At 41.3% G+C, this 19,571-nt stretch overlaps 1 protein-coding gene across 5 annotated transcripts in view; it reads left to right on the top strand.

Annotated features, from left to right (window-relative positions):
- herc2 (HECT and RLD domain containing E3 ubiquitin protein ligase 2) overlaps positions 1 to 18,848 on the top strand; it is a 245,126-nt gene extending 226,278 nt beyond the window's left edge. For 4 of the 5 annotated variants that reach the window (XM_087988361.1, XM_087988362.1, XM_087988358.1 and 1 more), the window contains 10 exons: positions 1,068 to 1,255; positions 1,480 to 1,677; positions 2,318 to 2,401; positions 5,059 to 5,200; positions 5,958 to 6,152; positions 8,910 to 9,022; positions 11,515 to 11,705; positions 12,279 to 12,384; positions 14,945 to 15,157; positions 17,717 to 18,848. In XM_087988361.1, the coding sequence (XP_087844487.1) occupies positions 1,068 to 1,255; positions 1,480 to 1,677; positions 2,318 to 2,401; positions 5,059 to 5,200; positions 5,958 to 6,152; positions 8,910 to 9,022; positions 11,515 to 11,705; positions 12,279 to 12,384; positions 14,945 to 15,157; positions 17,717 to 17,989 (1,703 nt within the window). In that variant the 3' untranslated portion in view covers positions 17,990 to 18,848. The remainder of the gene's footprint in view (positions 1 to 1,067; positions 1,256 to 1,479; positions 1,678 to 2,317; positions 2,402 to 5,058; positions 5,201 to 5,957; positions 6,153 to 8,909; positions 9,023 to 11,514; positions 11,706 to 12,278; positions 12,385 to 14,944; positions 15,158 to 17,716) is intronic. The other variant, XM_087988360.1, reaches the window with a different exon arrangement.
- The last annotated feature ends 723 nt before the right edge of the window (positions 18,849 to 19,571 follow it).

Below are 19,571 nucleotides of genomic sequence, written 5' to 3'. Positions count from 1 at the left end.
CACCCAGAAAAGTTCACCTCACCTCATAATATGAGTGACAGAGAACTCCCACCTTCCATTATTCAAAGAAAAATATTAATTTTATTCTTTAACTCAAAGTGAACCTTAAATAACAATTATTTACAACTCTAAGTCTCCTTTCTCTTAAAGGTCTGTTATCTACCTCCAACTCTATAACGATGTAGTGATCATTAAAATTACATAAACTTAATTTTCAAAACCAGACAGCGACTGTCATTATTGGCAACTGTCTTCTTTTAGCTGATGATCTCCCTGGGTCGTCTTCGGTCTTTTGCTGAATAAAATGTTTCATATGAGAAAGGTACCTTTGATAGAGAGTGTTTTGAATGGCAGTCTATTTCTCTAGATGGCAGCTGTCATTTGCTTTCTCTGGCTAACTCTCAAAATGCCAGCTTATTTATACCCCAAATGTCAGATTGTCTCATCAGTTCAATGTTGTCAAAACAGTAAAATTCAAATTTGATTGGGTTTTAGTATCCTGGGGCATAATTTAAACTGGTTAAATTCAAATAGTGGTCAAAACAACTGAGGTATCTAGTTTTCAGCCAAATGTTACATATTTTCAATTTTCCAGTACACTCTGAGACTGCAAGTCAGTTATAAGACAGTTGCCTGCAAATTTCCACAGCCAAAACAGCCTTCACTCTCTCTCAAAGATATAGTACACACCTTCGACACCATAACAATAGAGTAAATGGTAGTTGTCATTCTGATTAGATATGGGATTTTGAGACTAGAGGGCGCATTTTTAAGATGAGAGGAGACAGGTTTTAAGAAAGCCATGAGGAACAAATGTTTTTACACACAGGGTGGTTCATGGATGGAATGAACCTCCAGAGAAAATAGTGGATATGGACACAATTACAACATTTAAAGACACTTTGATAAATACATGAATAGCAAAGGTTTGGAGGGGTATGGGCCAGGAGTAGGCAGGTGGGACTAGTTTAGTTTGAGATTATGGTCGACATGGACTGGTTGGACTGAAGGGTCTGTTTCCATGCTGTATGACTCTATTACATTTTCGTTTTTCCATTCCGCACAAGGAGAAGTTTATACATGGGGAGACAATGATGAAGGGCAACTGGGAGATGGGACTACGAATGCTATCCAGCGGCCACGCTTGGTAACTGCACTGCAAGGCAAAAAGATTAATCGTGTTGCGTGTGGTTCAGCCCACACTCTAGCATGGTCCACCAGCAAACCTGCCAATGCAGGCAAGCTCCCATCACAGGTTAGTTAATAACATCATTGGTTAATTCCAAATACTCTTGTAAGTTAAATTGACAGAAGAATGTGTTAGAATGATTGGAAAGTAATTAATTTTCATTGCTGTCCCCTCCACAAACAAATAGTTGGTAGTGAGATGCTGCCCATCTTGCTACCAACTTTTAATTGCAATTAACATCTTTTAAAAGTAATTTTTTTAAATTTGTGTGTGTTTCTTGTATATTTAAGATTCCAATGGAATACAACTACCTCCAGGAAATCCCAATAATTTCATTGCGGAATAGACTGTTACTACTGCATCATATCTCTGAACTCTTCTGTCCCTGTATTCCAATGTTTGATTTGGAAGGCCGACTTGATGAAACTGGGCAAGGCCCTTCAGTTGGACTTGATACTTTACGTGGAATATTAATTTCACAGGGCAAGGTAAGACCCTGTTTTGACAGTGGGGCTTGGCTTTTGTGAATAGCTGCCTTTATCAAATGTTTAATATATTGTGAAGTAATGAAGTGTGTATAGAAGGTTCACCAGCAGCTCCATCTTTCTTTGGCACTATTTGAATCAACATCAGTTACAACAAATGCAGAAGGCACGGGCACGTTTTATTTCTTGAAATGTTAATAGTAAAATAATTACATTTATAGAAAAGTTAAGCAGGTTATCTTACAGAAGAAATGTGTTGAGAGGACAATTACTCAAAAATTGTTTCTACAGATCGATAATCATTCCCTTTTTTTTTTTGAAGACCACAGAGGGAAAAATGAGCAGAAACCTTCACAGAAGATTGTTATAACTTGGTATACTTCACTGCAAGTTGCATGGTGATAGTGACCATAGCATCGTTTAAGCTAAAAATAGGGAAAACTTTGAAAAGGAAGTATTTAAGGATATGAAGAAGGAGCAGGAAATAGAATTCAGGCTGACCATTTCAGGGATAACATATACGTTTTTGTACTTAAGCACCGTAATTTTGATGTGAACAGTTTTTTAAGTTTTATTTGCTTAAGCGCAGTTACCTGAGAGGTTCACTTAGCACTGTGCTAACAACTTCAACATTGTATTGCAGGAAGCTGCTTTCCGCAAGGTAGTCCAAGCGACGATGGTGCGAGATCGACAGCATGGGCCTGTTGTGGAGCTTAACAGAATTCAGGTACAACTGTGCAGAAAAATCCCAGTAAATCTTTCAAACTGGAAACTTGGCCTTTCTAGTAACTATTCTTAATATTTGTACTTTGAGATTGCCTAATCCAAATACTTGGGCAATGCCCATAATTAAATTTAACAGGACTCCTTTCTCCACTTGGAGTAAGTAATATTTAGCTCTCTATCTATACTTCAGACTTTGGGGTCGGAAAACATTTTATCAAGGAACGCCGTTTTTGAATGAGTTTAGATGTGAATCTGGTTTAATGGCTGATTTCCTTGACTTCTGCTCGAGTTTTGTAAATGCCATCTCAGTAAGATGCTCAGTTTTTAGTTGTGAAAAAGAATTATTTGAACCAAGAAACCAGTAAAGAGACAAGACCTCTGATATGGGGAACACCATCGCACAAGGCATTGGCATGGTTGCTGAAAGTTGGAGACTTAACAAGAAGTGGTGATAGGTAGAATGATTGTAGGTTGTAAGATGCAGAGAAGAGTGTTAGCAGAGAAGTTATTAGAGGAGCCTCACAGTTTTGAGGACCTGGGATGTAATGAGTAGTAGGAGCAGACAACTGACTTAATTTATGGAGAAGTAAGAAAATGTAAGGTGATGGTCAATGGAGCTTAAGTACAAAAGCGAAGAGATCAGAACAGAAAAACATATTTAAACAGCCGAGTATATAGATTTTGATAAGAGGGAAACGGAGATCATATGGAGAACACAGGCCATATTATCAACACCATGCTCACAGATATCAGATTTACGAGAGAGGAGGAACCCAACAACCAACTCCCCTTCCTGGATGTGATGGTAGAAAGAACACAGAAGGGTGAGTGCACTACAAAAGAGTACAGAAAAGTCACACACACTGACCAGGCCCTGAACAATAACAGCAACCACCCAAACGCACACAAGAGAAGCTGCATTTGGACCCTGTTCAAAAGGGGTACAACACACTGCAGCACTCACGACCCACGAAGAGAAGGTCTACAAAGACCTCTACAAAGTCTTCGCCAAGAACGGATATCTCCGCAACTTCATCCGCAGATGCCCAACAGGCAAATAACGCGACGAGGACATGCCATGACCCAACACACTACCTTATATAAACAAACATCTCGGAACTGGCAGCCAGACCTCTCTGACTACTCTGATTCATGACAGCTCATAAACCGACAGCCACGCTCAGGCAACAACTCGCCAAAACAAAAGACCCTATACCCATCATGTGCAAGACAAATGTAATTTGAGATTCCATGCAAAGACTGCACAAAACACTATATATGACAAACAGGCAGACAACTAGCCATCCACAACCTTGAACATCAACTAACCACTAAATGCACGACCAGCTGTCTCAGTAGCCATACACACAGATGACGACAGCAATAACAAGTTCAACTGGGACAACACAACAATCGTAGGTCAAGCTAAACAGAAGACAGTCAAAGAATTTCTAGAAGCACGACACTCATCCACGGACTCCATCAACAAAGACCTAGACCCAATATACTGGCTACTATAACGCTTTACCGCAACTGGCAACCGGAAGCAGTAGGAACGGAAACAAATAAATTCCAGAAGATACAGGACAAGCAGCACTTCATAGGAGGCTCCAAAGCATTGAAGGTGTCACCCAGACAGGGACGAAACATCTGCAAATCAACTTGCTAGCTCAGCGAACATACCCACGACCATGATTGTGGATTCTACTGATTGTGTATAATCTCATTGTAATAGATTGTTGCATAGATTAATCCCTGTTAATCCACCACTGAAAACATTCAACTAGGGGAAAAAAGATCGAGTAAAACAGAGATAATACTGAGTTTAGGGAGGTAGTTTTTTTTTAATCTTTTAAGTCAATAGGCTGCAACTTTGACATAAGCTGATATTCAACTGTTTTTGGACATTTGCTGGAATTAACTGAACCACATGAAACACTATTGGTCCTTGGTCTGCTTAGAGTCATAGATCTACAGTATAGAAACAGGCCCTTCAGCCCAACCTGTTCATGCCAAAGCACTTCCTACCTCAGGGTCATTTTGGATAACATTTCAGTCCTTTCTCTGCAACCAGTTATTATCTTAACACTCTCACCCCTAAGCCCTCTGCCACCTACCTATTTTGCACTGAATGCTGCTTAGGCATTGCGGCTGTGGCTGCTCACAATCCCTAGGCTTAACATTCTGAGGTCTGTGCCCTGATCCATTCAGAAGTCTTACCTGACCCCATCAGGGGTTTAGAAGAAGGAGATGTAGTAGCCGGAAGGTTATCTTTTAAGATATGGGACCATGTTCCAGCAGTGACAGTCATTACCTGAGGCTGAAGAGGTTTTTTCAGGTTGGATGCAATGAGGTGGAAGAGCCTTGAACTCTTCACAGGGAACCAGCACAGCTTATGGGGGGCATGGTGCTAGCTGAGTGGGTGTGGGCTTGGGCCTCATTTTGTCCCGATGAAGGGTGGAGATGAATGATACGAAGATTTTAGTAATCAATCTTAGTGACGTAGATAGGCAGTGGATGTGTACAGGGTGGAACTGGATACAGTTCTCCGATTATCTCCTGATACTTGAACTTCTTTCATGGCTCTTGAAATATGTGGCTGCTTATGCTTTTTAACCTGCTTTTGGAATGATGATTAAATTTGCTCTTTTCCTTCAGGTCAAACGTTCCAGAAGTAAAGGAGGTTTGGCAGGTCCTGATGGCACGAAGTCTGTTTTTGGTCAGATGTGTGCTAAGATGAGTTCACTCAGTCCTGATAGCTTGTTGCTCCCTCACCGAGTATGGAAAGTCAAGTTTGTTGGTACGTTAATTATGTAACTAAACTTTATGCTTTGTTTCGTGTTTTTTTTTGTGGAGCGTAGTAGGGAGACGAAGTAAAAGTTTATTTTGTGTTCTCCTGATGCTGATTTAATCAGATGCCAACTTCTAGCTCAGTGAGAGCTCAAGAAGTGGATTCTAACACCATTCCTTTCAATATTCCTCAAGATAAACTGTCAGCAACCTCCCCCAAACTCAAAGTGTGGGCATATGTTGTTTAAGATTTCATTGATTTCATACTTTACCTCAGTGTCCACTTTCTATACATGAGCATTCACTGTGAATGTGGTCGATGTTTTACTGAAAAACATTACTTGCAAACCTAATCTTAACCATACCCAGTACCAACATGTGGACATTCATCATTTTTGTTGAGTTTAATAAGTGTAATTGATTGACTTGTCCCTCCACCTCTTGTCCTCAATCATCTTGGACTGGAAATCTTTTAGCTCCCTGTTGCAAAACTAAGTCAACCCTAGCAATTTCTTGGCCTGTGACTCAATGCTACATCAAGACCCCAACTTGAAATGTTAAGGGAGTTGATTGACACATCACTTTGCCAAAACTGGTGACAGAATTCTACTTATTCTCAATTATATTCACTCTTCTGTCGAGTTTTAACAATGTTCTTTGTCACGGTTGTCTCTCATTAACATGTTCCATTTATGTGATGATGCAGGAATTTTGCATCTTAGTTGTTGGGGAGCATTTATCTGACTGAAACCTATTCCTTTGTCCAGGTGAATCAGTAGATGATTGTGGTGGAGGCTACAGTGAGTCGATTGCAGAGATGTGTGAAGAACTCCAAAATGGTTTGACACCATTATTGATTGTTACCCCAAATGGAAGGGATGAATCTGGAGCCAACCGAGACTGCTTTCTGTTAAATCCAGCTGCCAAATCACAACTGCACATGAACATGTTCAGATTTCTAGGTATGTGGGTTATGTCTTGAGGTTGTCACTTAATGTGTGCGTGTTAGTTCAAAAGGTAAACTTTTTTAACCAGTTGATGAATTAATACATCATCCATCGTGACATAAGGCTATGCAGCCTTAAACAATTTTAGTTTAGTTTTAGTTTACATTACAGTGTGGAAACAGGCCCTTCGGCCCAACAAGTCCACACCGACCTGCCGAAGCGCAACCCACCCATACCCCTACATTTACCCCTTACCTAACACTACATGCAATTTAGCATGACCAATTCACTTGACCTGCACATCTTTGGACTGTGGGAGGAAACCAGAGCACCCGGAGGAAACCCACGCAGATACGGGGAGAACGTGCAAACTCCACACAGTCAGTCGCCTGAGGCGGGAATTGAACCCGGGTCTCAGGCGCTGTGAGGCAGCAATGCTAACCACTGTGCCACCGTGCCGCCCACAACGGCTCGAATAAGCAACACTAGTGGTCCTTTGGTCCACTAAGACTGTGCCAGCTTACCTAAACTAAACTAAAAACCTATTTTCCTTTATGTGGTCTGTCTTCCTCTATTCCCTACCTATTCATATATCTGTCAAGATGTGTCTTACATATTGCCATTGTATCCGCCACCTCTGGCAGTACATTTCAATCATTTACCACCCTCTTATTTAAAAAAAAGAAAAACTTGTCTCTGACATCGCCTTTAAACATTTTCACCCTTTTGCCGTAAACCTGTGTCCCCTAGTAATTAACATTTCTATCCTGGAGGAAATAAAATCTGATTAACTGTTCTAACCACGCCTCTTATAATTTTGTAAGCCTATATCAGATCACCCCTCATCCTTTGAAGTTCAAGTGAAAATGAGTAAGTTTGTCCAATCTCTCCTCATAGCTAATACCCTTCAAGCTAGGTCCTGGTAAAGCCTCCACATCCTTCTGGTAGTATGGTGACCCAATCTGTACAGTGTATTCCAAATGTGGCCGAATTGAAGTTCTACACAGCTGCAGTATAACTTGTCAATTTTTATAGTCTGTGCCCTGACCAATGAAGCATGCAATATTCCTTCTCGAGCAGCTTATCCACTTGTATTGCCACTTTCAGGGAGTTGTGGGCCTGTACGCCGAGATCCCTCTTTTATGTTGATGCTACTAAGGGTTCTGCTATTTATTGGATTCTTATCTCCTGCATTAGACCTTCCATAAAGCATCACCTCACACTTGGCTGGATTAAACCCCATCTGCCATTCATCTACCCAAGTCTCTAGTCTGTCTATATCCTGTTGTATCCTCTGGCAATCCTTCTCACTGTCTGCAACTCCCCCCGTCTTTGTGTAGTCTGCAAGCTTACTAATCACCACTCTGAAAAACATCTTCCACTCCTACTATGATTAAACCAGCTCTGTATCCATCTTTCCAGCTCACCGCAGATCCATGTGACTTCACCTTTTGTATTAACCTGCCATAAGGGACCTTGTCCAAAGGCTTTGCTAAAGTCCGTACAGACGCCGTGTACCACCCTGCCCTTACCAATCATCTTTGTTCCTTCAATAAAACTTTCCCTTTCCCACACAAAACCATGCCATATATTGCTAATAAGTCCACATATTTTTCCCAAATGTGAGTAAATCCTATCCCAAAGAAACTTCTCCAATAGTTTCCCTACAATGGACATAATATTCACTGGCCTGTAATTTCTTGGATTATCCATTTCCCTTAAAAGAACAATGTTGGCTATTCTCCAGTCCACTGGAACCTATCCTTGTGAGTGAAGAGGATGCAAAGATTTTGTATGAGGCCCCAGCAGATTTCTCTCTGGATTCCCTCAGTATTCTGGGATAGATCTTGCAATGCCATGGAGACTTGACTGTCTTTAATGCTTTTCAAAGCACCCAACTCCACCACCATTTTTATAGTGACATGGCTTTATATATATATATATATGCTATACACATCTCCAAGGCTCACCGTCCACCATGTCCTTCTCCTTTGTTAATGCCACTGCTATTCTTATGTTAAGGCCCTCACCCACTTCCTTCGAGTCCAGCCATAAATTCCCTCCTTTGTCCTTGAGTGAACCTACATTTTCCCTACTTACCCTCTTGTTCCTATTATATGCACAAAGCACCTTGGTATTTTCCTTAATTCTGTTTTCAAAGACATTTCATGGCCCCTTTTAGCTCTCCTAATTCCTTGTTTGAGTTCTTTCCTACCATCTTTGTATTCTTTGAGGGCTCTGTTCGTCTTCAGTTTCCTAAACACTTGACCTGACTCAATGCATAATCGTTATGGCATTACAATTGCTATTATCCTTCTTGCTATGAGAAGCAGATCAGTGTGAATTACTGCTCCTGATCTCTATCTGTTAATGTTGCAGATATGCATGTTAGAGGTAGCCGACACTTCCCATCAAAACCAGCTATACACATAAGATAGTTGGATGTTGTTTGCTGTTGGATTGGATCTGACTCCATTGCACTGGAAGCCTGAAGAGCAAAGTTAGAAATATTGTAGAAAATAAATCTCTTTTGAAAGCTAAAGACTTTTAATTTATGCAAGATCAAAATTCTTAATTTATTTTAAACTTTTAATGATCATCCAGAAAGTGAGTGCTAAATATTTGCAGGGTGCAGTCGAAGCAAAGTACTATTCAAAATTTGTTGCTCTCTGCTGTACTGTCCATGAGAGTTAAAATGGAATAATTGGGATCTATTCATGCTTCTAACATTATATTATCCTAAAACTTGCTATTTATGTTTTCACTTTTTAGGTGTACTTTTAGGCATTGCTATACGTACTGGCAGTCCTCTGAGTCTCAATTTGGCTGAACCTGTGTGGAAACAACTGGCAGGAATGAATCTAACAATTGCTGACTTGAGTGAGGTAATTTCTGACATTTCTGTCTGTCTCTTACAAAGAAACACATTTTAAATGTTGTGCTGATTTGGTTCCAAGATGAACTCTATTTTTGTCTGGAGTTAAAATATTCTAACTTGGTTGTGTGCAAACATTATAAATCAATAATCCGTGTTCAAATGCAAACAGCCACTGACCTGTCAGCTTTTGGTAACCTTGTCTCTTTCTTTTCTAAAATCCTTTCTGCATGATGTGTTTGAATCTCTCCAGTCCAGTGTCTGCCCCTGTCATAGCACTGGAACACTCTAATTGAAGTTTCCAGTGACATTTTTTGTGACTGTGATTATGGTGCACCATCTCTGGTCATCCTCCTTAATCTCACCTGCAGTCTGCACGGAAGAATACTGCACTACTATCCTCCAATGCAGGCCTCTGTTGCGTAGTTCAGTGGACTGACCTCACTTCCATTCTTACTTAGCTAATTGCATCCAGAACCTCTCAGCAATGGCTCCTCTTCCTGTTTCTGAATTTTCATCTAAAGATCTTTCCTCTCCTGCCACTATTTCTTATGAATTCCAAAGATACCAATAACTTTTAAAAAGGGCAATTTGAACTTCCAGTTAATAACTAAAATGGTAATATAACAAGATTTCATATGAAAAGACTGATGCTGTAAAAGATGAAATGCACTATTGACTAAACACTACTTTTGTAGGCAACATATAGTTTACAAAATCTGTTCTGAAGTTTACAATAACTGAAACAAAAGCTGTTATCAAGGATTTGTTACACTCTGTCAGTCTTGTAATTCTAATCTGGAACTGTCCTTCACCATGAGATTATTTAAATCCTCCTCCTCAGTCTCATCGTAACTGTTCATGAGTTTGGTAGTCTGGGCCTTTTGGTGCCTGTGATCTCACAGAAATGTCTGGGCCCTAGCTGTCCTCTCCCAAACTTTGGCAAATCCTTACCTTCTCAAAACCCATTTCCATGATTTGTCTACCTTTTAATGATTTTCAAAACACCCAACATCACCTTTTTTATATTGACATGCCCTTCGATTCGAACATACCCCTCCCTAGACTCAGAGAAGTTAAGGACTGCAGATCAGAGTCAAGAGTGTGGTCCTGGAAAAGCACAGCAGGTCAGGCAGCATCCGAGGAGCAGGAACATCAACGCCCTGTTATGCCCGAAAAGTCAATTCTGCTGCTCCTCGGATGCTGCCTGACCTGCTGAGCTTTTCCAGCACCCTCCCTAGACTCACCATCCACCATGTCCATCTCCTTTGTTAACAATGATTCAAATCCTATTTCAAGGACCTCATCCACTTTCTGTGACAACATGAATCATGTTGGCCTTCTACCCAGCTGACTTTGAGACTCCCAATTCTCTTTCATCTTGGAACCAAATCGGCACAACTATTTAAATCTTAAATTTCTCCCACTTCTAGGACTTTGGAGACAAAGTCTATCCACTGTTAGTACACAGGCTGCTGCCACTGACTTTGAGCTTTAACCATCTTGTATCTTCATTTCAATAAATGAATCTGGACTTCCTTTAATGTCCAAAAGTCACGGCTTACTGTCAAGCTGACTTCAGAATGAGTCACATGATCTCCTGTATTTTCCCCTTCAGTTAAAGACAGTCCCAGGATATTACAATCTTATAAACTTCGTAATTGTAAAGCATTATTGACTGCTGCAGCAGCAGCATTGTTTGCGTATTGCAAACATACAAATTATGCCGACTTTTCTGACATGCAATCCTGTATCAGCTGCAAATTCCTCCACATAAACTTTGAAAAGACTGATGGTATCACCTTGACTAATCATGGTTCTGTAGCTTTGCCACTGTCTTTGATTAGGCAAGGCTATTTGACTTCACCTTTTCGACCTTGAGCTGAGCTCTACATCATCTTCCACTGTAGAGACTGCCTGCTTCTGTGACATTGCCCCCTCTCTGCCACACATTGAAACCCTCATCTCTGGCTTCTCTATCTTCAGTTCACTCCTGGCTGGCTTTCTGTATTGCACACTCCTTAAACCTCAACTTGTCTAAAACTCTGCCAATATTCTATCCTATTCCAAGTCCTGCACACTGTTCCTATATTGGCTCCTCGACCCCACATTTATAGTTCACGCAGTTGTCATTTCCCCCATCGCTTTAATTTCCAACAGCCTTGCAGGCATTGAGGTGATTCTGGCTTTGTATTCAAACCCTTTATTAATTACCACTACTTTCACACATCATTGATAGTTGTACCATCATGTAACTTAGCCTTAAGTTCTTGGATTCCCTTCCTGAACTTGTCTTCCTATCACCTTTCTTCCTTTTCAACCATTTTGAAATCCTGATATATTTGACCAACGTCTCCAAATAACTCTTTCTTTGACCCAGTGTTGATTTTGGCTAGTATGAAATTTCTTATTTTTTGATTGTTTACATCGAAGTAAAGTTGTCATGCATTAATGATCTGGGTATATTTGAAGAAAATATTTAGCCCATGTTCTTACTCCTAGGTTGACAAAGACTTTATTCCTGGGCTCATGTACATCAGAGATAATGAAGCCACAGCTGAGGAATTTGAGGCCATGTCTTTGCCCTTCACCGTGCCAAGTGCCAGTGGTCAAGACATTCAGTTGAGCTCCAAGCATGCTCATATCGTATTGGAGAACAGAGCAGAGTATGTTAGGCTGGCCATAAACTATAGGTAAAGTGAATTATTTCATAGCATTGCCTTTTCATAGGTCTATTTTGCAAAGACTTGTCCAGCTATAGTTTCTCTAACATTGTTGTAATGGATGTCTCTGCATCATCATGAAGTGTTGCTATTGCATTATTTTAAGTTTCAAAAAGCTACGTCTAATAATCTGTTTCAGTAAAACTAGCTGTCTTGACTGCATGGTACAAGATTTTATATTCCAGCCCCAGTCCAATGCTTGAGCACAAACATTAAGACTGACACTCCAATGCAGTACTGAGGGAACGCTACCCTGCCAGAGGTGCTGTCTTTCAGATGAGTTTTAAACTGAGGCCTTATGAATCACCTTGGGTTGATGTAACAGATCCAATGGTGTCTTTGTGGAGTTATTCCTGGTGTCCTGGGCAAAGAGTTTATCCCTCAAACAACAGTTTATCTGGTCATGTATACATAGCTGTTTGTGGGAGTTGCTGTCCTCCAATAAGCTGCCACTCAAAAAAAAACCTTTGCGATATTTCGATGCATGTGGAAAATGCTATATAAATAAGAATTTTCATATTTGGTGTGCTTTGTTTGTGACAGGCTGCATGAATTTGATGAACAGGTTGCTGCCGTACGGGAGGGGATGGCTAGAGTCGTTCCTGTACCGCTTCTTTCTCTCTTCACTGGCTACGAACTGGAAACAATGGTACGTCATTCCTTCTGACAGATCTTAGTGGAAAATTCTCAATTATGTGATTAGTTTAAATAAAGGAGATGTCATTGCTTTACTTTAAACCATTGATTGTTGAGAATTAATTCTTAAATAGCATTGATTTTGAACTAATGGCAAACTACTTCTTCTTGGGCTGGGGAGAGGTGTACTTGAAAGTTTAATGTTCTCCTGTTGTTTCTAGGTGATATACTTTATGTGGTTAGATGTTGCGTTTTCAGGTGGGAGAAACTAGTTTCCAGTTTGCATCAGCTGGAACCGGGAGGAATTGGAGTTGAAGTCATGATCTTAGTCAATGTTGAGGCAGGTTTGAGGGGCCATATGGCCTACTGCTATTCCTTTTTTTTGTCTTAAGTTTATAAAAGAAAAATTTAATTGAATGGACAACTCCTGAAACACTGCATTACCCCTAACTCTGTTGTCAGTATGTATTTGCTTCCTGCCCAATTGCTTCTTGCCTTATAGGTCAGTTTTCTCTCACTTGTGATTCTTTCACGCCTCTCCTTCACAATCTGCTTCCTTCCCTCCTGCCCGCATCATTCACATCTGTGCAGTTATCTCAAACCCCATGTCAATTCATGAAGATAACCAGCCATCATCCACATAATGGGAAGGTGGTGGTAGGGCTGGGGCAAGGCAGCTGTGAAGGCAGTAGGTAGATAGGTAGAACACCTCCTCTTCTGCCTTGGGACCCTTCAACCACACGGCCTCAACATTGACTTCATCAGTTTCCAAATCTCCCCTGCCCCCACTTCATCCCAGATCCAACCTTTCCACTTGGCATTGCCCTCTTGACCTGTCCATCTTTCTTCCCACCAAACGCTGCACCCTCCCCACCAACCTTCCACAATCACCCCACCTGCATCTACTATCGCCTTCCCAGCTACCAGACCCCCACACCCGCATATGCCCGAAACGTCAACTCTCCTGCTCCTCAGATGCTGCCTCACCTGCTGTGCTTTTCCAGTGCCACACTTTTCGACTCTGACTCTCCAGCACCTGCAGTCCTCACTTTCTCCTCCTGCTCCATCATCCACATAATAGCAGTCTTATTTAAATAAGGCCTAATGTTTAGTGATGGGTGTGCCTCAAGCCTATCCATTCAGGTACGTGGATTTTTCCCTGCATGAACCTGGTTGATGCTGGCACTTTTGACCATAGTTCACCATAATTCACCATAGTTCCAGAAGGCCATAGGGCTGCTATCTTATTAGAGATAGATGACTGGTGGTGGTTTAACCTGAGGGTAATCATGCCTCATGCAAGGAGTGAGGTTGAGAATGGTTACCTTGACGAGTACCGGAACTGAACCCCTGTCGGTGCCAGTCTAGATCACAAACCAGCTTTCCAGCTCAATGGAAGTCTCTCCTCCTCAATCCTGATTATCGCTGAAACATGTTAACTCTGAGGTTAAACCACCACAAGTCATCTCCGAAAGAGCAGCCTTATGATTCTCTGGGACTATGGCAACTTTAACTTGCATTTACATATCTTGTGTTGGGCCTTTGTTTCCCAATTGGTTTTGGGCAACATTTGATTTCATTCACCCAGCCTTTATATTTAAATGATGATTACTAGCTTTGTGATCAATATAATAGGTTACATTCAATTGTAGCAACAGTGACCACACTGCCAAGCCTGAGAATGGAGAATGAATTCACACACTAGCGGCCATGTCTTATCAGTGGCAGTGGTTAATGAGTTTCTGATAAGTGTGGCCAACCAACCCTAACAGCTCAGCAGCCTAAACCAGTACCACTGGGAGCAGAGTCTGCTGCTGGCTCTGCTCCTGGAGAAGGAACCCACATTAAGGATGTGTGGAATCTCAAACAAGTAAGTAGGAATAGGGGTCACTGAGTTCTGTCATGCACGACCTGGCCAAAGGCGTGAAGGTTGGGATTTGCAAGAGAAGGTGGCAGGGGATAGGTCATTGATGTGGATCATTGACGAAAGAAGCAAATCTTTGATTAGGAGAGTGCCCAAAAAAGATACATGTTCCCAAGTACAATCTGCCCAGTTTGAAAAGGTTTGCTTGGCAGTTAACCCATGGAGTAGAGATCCTGTATCCAACTGCTCTGTCAGTTAAATGCCAGTGGAGGCAGGAAGAATCCCTTAAATGACCACTTAAGTGGCTCAGTTCGGCCCTGATCAGAAGAACACCTTCCACCAATCCCACTGCATGCCAGCAGGAGGACAGTGGGCACACTATCCCCCACCTTCCTGTTCTTAATGAGGGCAGGAACATTTAGCCGAATGTGTTTGTCCCTTGTGAGTTGCTGAGAGAGAAATTTCAATTATTTTGCAGAAATGCACATCATGGTCTGTTTAAATGAAATTGTTTGAAGGTCCAGTTACTGCTGTAAATCTTCTCCTAGAATCTTGTCCAGATAGTGTTTGAGTTTTATGTTTGTATTAAATGTTTTTAAGTAATTAAACTATTTTTGGAATTAGTCATAAAATGCCAATGTAATGTTTAAGCTGTGGAAAAGGTTTGATGTGAACTGACTGAAGTATCCCATTCATTGTATCATTGCAGGTATGTGGAAGTCCTGATATACCACTTCATCTTTTAAAGTCTGTCGCCACGTATAAAGGAATAGAACCGAATGCTTCATTAATCCAGTGGTTCTGGGAGGTGATGGAATCCTTCTCCAATACTGAGCGCTCCCTTTTTCTGCGGTTTGTGTGGGGACGCACACGATTACCTAGAACAATTGCGGACTTCAGGGGACGGGATTTTGTTATTCAGGTATTGCCAATCGATAAACATACAGTGATGAGGGTTTTGGATGGTGGCCCAGAGATGCTCAAATTTCCTATTTCAGTGATAACTATGACCCAGCTGGTAGTGGACTCTTCATTTTCAGTCACCACGGACATAGATTCACCAGCCTGTAATTCTCGTATTATCCCTGTTGACCTTCTTGAACAAAGGAACAACATTGGCTATTCTCCACTCCTCTGGGACCTCCGTTGTGATTAAAGGGGAATGCAAAGATTTTGGACAAGGCCTCAACAATTTCCTTTGTCACCTCCTTCAGTATTCTGGGATAGATCCCATCAGGTCCTGGAGACTTGTCTACCATATTGCTTTTCAGAATACCCAATGCCACTTCTTTTATTTTGAAATGCCCTACAATATCAACGTATCCCCTTGTAGACTCATCATCCATCATGTCTTCTCCATTGTTAATGCTGATGCAAATTAGTCATTAAAGACCTCATCCATTTCCTGTGGCTCCATGCATAAATTCCCTCCTTTGTCCTTAAATGAACTGACCATTTCCCTAGTTATCCTCTTGCTCCTTATTTGTTTTCCAAGGATATTTCTTGACCCCCTTTTAGCTCCCCTAAGCCTCCTTAGTTAGGTTCTTTCCTGCTGTCTTTATATTCTTCATGGGCTCTGACTGTCTTCTTTTTCTTTCTGACTAAGCTCTCAATTTCTCTCGGCATCCAAGGTTCCTGAATCTTGTCGTCTTTATTCTTCCCTTTCACAGAAACATGCTGGTCCTGAACTCTAATCAACTGGCCATTATAAGATTCCTCCATGAAAGATGTGGATTTACCCTCAAACAGCAGTCTCCAAACTACATTCCCCTAATATTGTCCTAGTTAACCTTCCCCCATTTTAGTACTTTTACCTGAGGACTACTCTTATCCATAAGTAACATAAAACTTGGGAAATTATGGTCACTGTTCCCAAAATGCACTCCCACTGAAACTTTGAAAGCATGTTGAAGTTTAAAGGTTAAATAGCACTGCATGGGCAGCAAAGTGGATCCAGAGGACAGTATTAATAGAAACGTGTGTATCCAAACATTTTGCTCACTTTCTTTATGCAATTTTTAACTTCCTTTACTTGGAGTGAGATGTGCCTAAATTAATCCGGAAGGCACAGGTATTTGATTTACTCGCAAAACTGTAAAGTGCTAAGATGCGGAAGTCACTGGAGGAATAAATTTTGGATCAAAAGGTTTTTTTGGCTTTTCCATTCTGGTTGGCTTGTTGAAAATGTGTGCACATGTATTTCTGACAAAATCACCTTGGCTGCAATTCTGCCTGCACAAGCATTCGAGGGTCAGGCTCTGTCATGAAGAAAGACTGACATCAATCGAGGACTGCCGATCCTTGTGTAGATGTTCCTCGACATGCATATTCTCTTTGATACAAAGAATATGAAGAGAAAACTGGGAGAAGTCAAGTCCTGCATGTCTGCAGATAAGGCAGACTGTTAGGAATAGGAATCAGGATTCTTTGGAAGGCCAGTTTTCCCAGCCCATCACTCAGGGTTGGTGGGAACTGAATCCTTGAGGAGAAAGTGAGGTCTGCAGATGCTGGAGATCAGAGCTTAAAATGTGTTGCTGGAAAAGCGTAGCAGGTCAGGCAGCATCCAGGGAACAGGAGAATCGACGTCTCAGGCATAAGCCCTTCTTCAGGAATCCTGCCAATACTTGCTCCTATGCAATAGTTTGACACTCCAAGGGGATTTAAGTAACTGGAGTTGGGAGAGGTTCGGTTTCTCACTCGAGGGGAGGTCCGGCCCCAGAGAGCTCTTGGCCAGTCTTTACACAGGAAAGTGGATGAGAGGTATGTTGGATCAGCAGACTCAAAGGACTGAATGGCCTACTCCTATTTATTATGGGAAAGAGTGAGGACTGTAGATGCTGGAGATCCAAGTCAAAATGTGTGGTGCTGGAAAAGCACAGCCGGTCTGGCATCATCAGAAGAGCAGGAGATTCAATGTTTCGATCATAAGACTCTGCTGCTCCTCGGATACTGCCTGACCTCTGTGCTTTTCCAGCACCACACATTTTGACTCCTATTTCTTATGGTCTTGTGATCTGATTTTTGCGACAGATTGTTGCAGAATCTGCAGTGCCCCTGAGGTCCAGGACTGGGTAAGCATGTAAGTCTCCAGGCACGATGGGAGGTGAGGCATGTTGGGCTTGTGGATAGATGGGATGAGAGTGCGCAATAGGCCTAGATCTATTTTATGGCTGGATGTGATATGAAAATGGATATGCCCCTGTCTGAGGCTTGAGCAGAGTCACTTAGACACCCCCCCCCTTCTTAATTTGCCACTTGAGGGCCTCAGTTGGGGAAAGTGGAAGCTGGTTGTTGGTCCGGGCTTCACCGGTACAATGGTAAATTGTGGAAGGATCAGTGCAGGCAAAGGGCTGGAGAGAAGAATTTTATGGGGTCCCCCTTCTGGGTGCAAACCTGCTGGCAGGAGATTGTAAAATTCTGCCCACGGTGTTGGTTCAATTTGATGGTTAACATTGGCTTTATTTTTCACTATTTATGGTAGGTGCTGGACAAGTACGTCCCTCCGGACCACTTCCTTCCTGAATCGTACACTTGTTTCTTTTTGCTGAAGCTGCCCAGATATTCCTGTAAACAAGTGTTAGAGGAAAAGCTGAAGTACGCTATTCATTTCTGCAAATCAATCGACACTGATGATTATGCTCGTATTGCACTAACTGGAGAGCCAGCCGCTGATGACAGCAGTGACGACTCCGATAATGAGGACGCAGACTCTTTTGCATCTGATTCCACACAAGACTACTTAACAGGCCATTAGAGAAGGAACAAAATTACAGAAATTAAACTTGCAATCAAGCATTTTGGGTGTACTTTTGGGCAACAATATCTTTGAAATATGCTGCAGGAATTCAGATTCTCTTCGAAGAACAAAAGTGGATGGAATAATGTGGAAAATTTAGAGTTCTCAGAACCACAGTGGACAAATGTAATTATTTATTGCTTACCCTAGCAGACTAATGCTTTAGAGCCAATGTGTAATTTAGAATATGGTACCTTATCCCTCACAAACACAATGCAATGTTTTGTTTGGTGAGGTTTTCCTTTTGTTGCACAATACTATATAACCAGAGACATAGAATTAGATTTGAGAGCATCTTCTTTGTGTTTACTGATTTTTTAAAAAAATGTGTTTTAGTCCAGAGGTAAAATAGCACCATGAAGTGGCACCCAAAATGAATTTCTTACGCCCTTTCACTGTGGTAGGGTGCAATGTCAAGTTGTTTAGGGTCTCAATATTTGTTGTCATGTGCATTTTTCCCCTGCTGTATATTGAGATAATGTGCAACAACTGAAAGAGTATTATAAATACTATGTAAGCTGACTTTATTAGCAGTGTTTGTTTATATGACAGTGAACATTTTGAATGTTGTATCATTTAAAGTTCGATATTCTTAAAATAGCAAGAACACATTTCAAGTGGTCTCAATTCTGAGGACTTTTTTCTTCCCTGAAGTTTTAAAATTCTCCTAAATGTGCACAGATTAACTCCACTGTAAGGTATGAAGGCAGTCATTCTACTGACATTGACAAATGTACATAATTTGATAATTGTGCCATGTATACACACAAAGTAAATTCATTCATTCTCTTGTGAATAAAAACCTTGGTTTAAACAACTTAAGTCAAATTTACCCCAGTTATTAGTTCGTCATATGCTACATTACTGTTGGTAATCCCACTAAAAAGCATCATTATATGATTTTTTAGAAAGTAGATTTTCCTTACACACAGGAGCAGGTTGTATTGGCTGTTAGGTCTACTGTACCATCTCAATTGCCATGCAACTCAACATAGGTCTCAACTGTGATTCAGTGGTAGCACTTTCACCTTGTCTGGAGATTCAAGTCCAACTTCAGAGAATTTGAGCATCCTTACCTGATGCTCCAGTGCAATACTTAAAGTGCTAGCTATTACTTATCCCTCAACCACCAACAGTAAAAGTAGATTATCTCACCAATATCACATTACTGTGTCTGAAATCTTACCATCCATAAAGCTACATTTCCGGCATTATAAAGTGATTACATTTCTGAAGTAATTCAATAGACAATAGGTGCAGGAGTAGGCCATTCTGCCCTGCGAACCTGCACCACCATTCAATATGATCATGGCTGATCATCCGAAATCAGTATCCTGTTCCTGCCTTATCTCCATAACCCTTGATTCCACAATCCTTGAGAGCTCTATCCAACTCTTTCTTAAATGAATCCAGAGACTGGGCCTCCACTGCCCTCTGGGGCAGAGCATTCCACACAGCCACCACTCTCTGGGTGAAGAAGTTTCTCCTCATCTCTGTCCTAAATGGTCTACCACGTATTCATCAGCTACAAGCTGACTGT

Source organism: Chiloscyllium plagiosum, unplaced genomic scaffold (assembly GCF_037043375.1).
Source record: "Chiloscyllium plagiosum isolate Xiang-an unplaced genomic scaffold, Cpla_swu_hap1 HiC_scaffold_6, whole genome shotgun sequence".
Lineage (NCBI taxonomy): Eukaryota > Metazoa > Chordata > Chondrichthyes > Orectolobiformes > Hemiscylliidae > Chiloscyllium > Chiloscyllium plagiosum.
The sequence above is the reverse complement of the archived record's forward strand: the minus strand, read 5'-3'. Positions and strand labels throughout refer to the sequence as shown.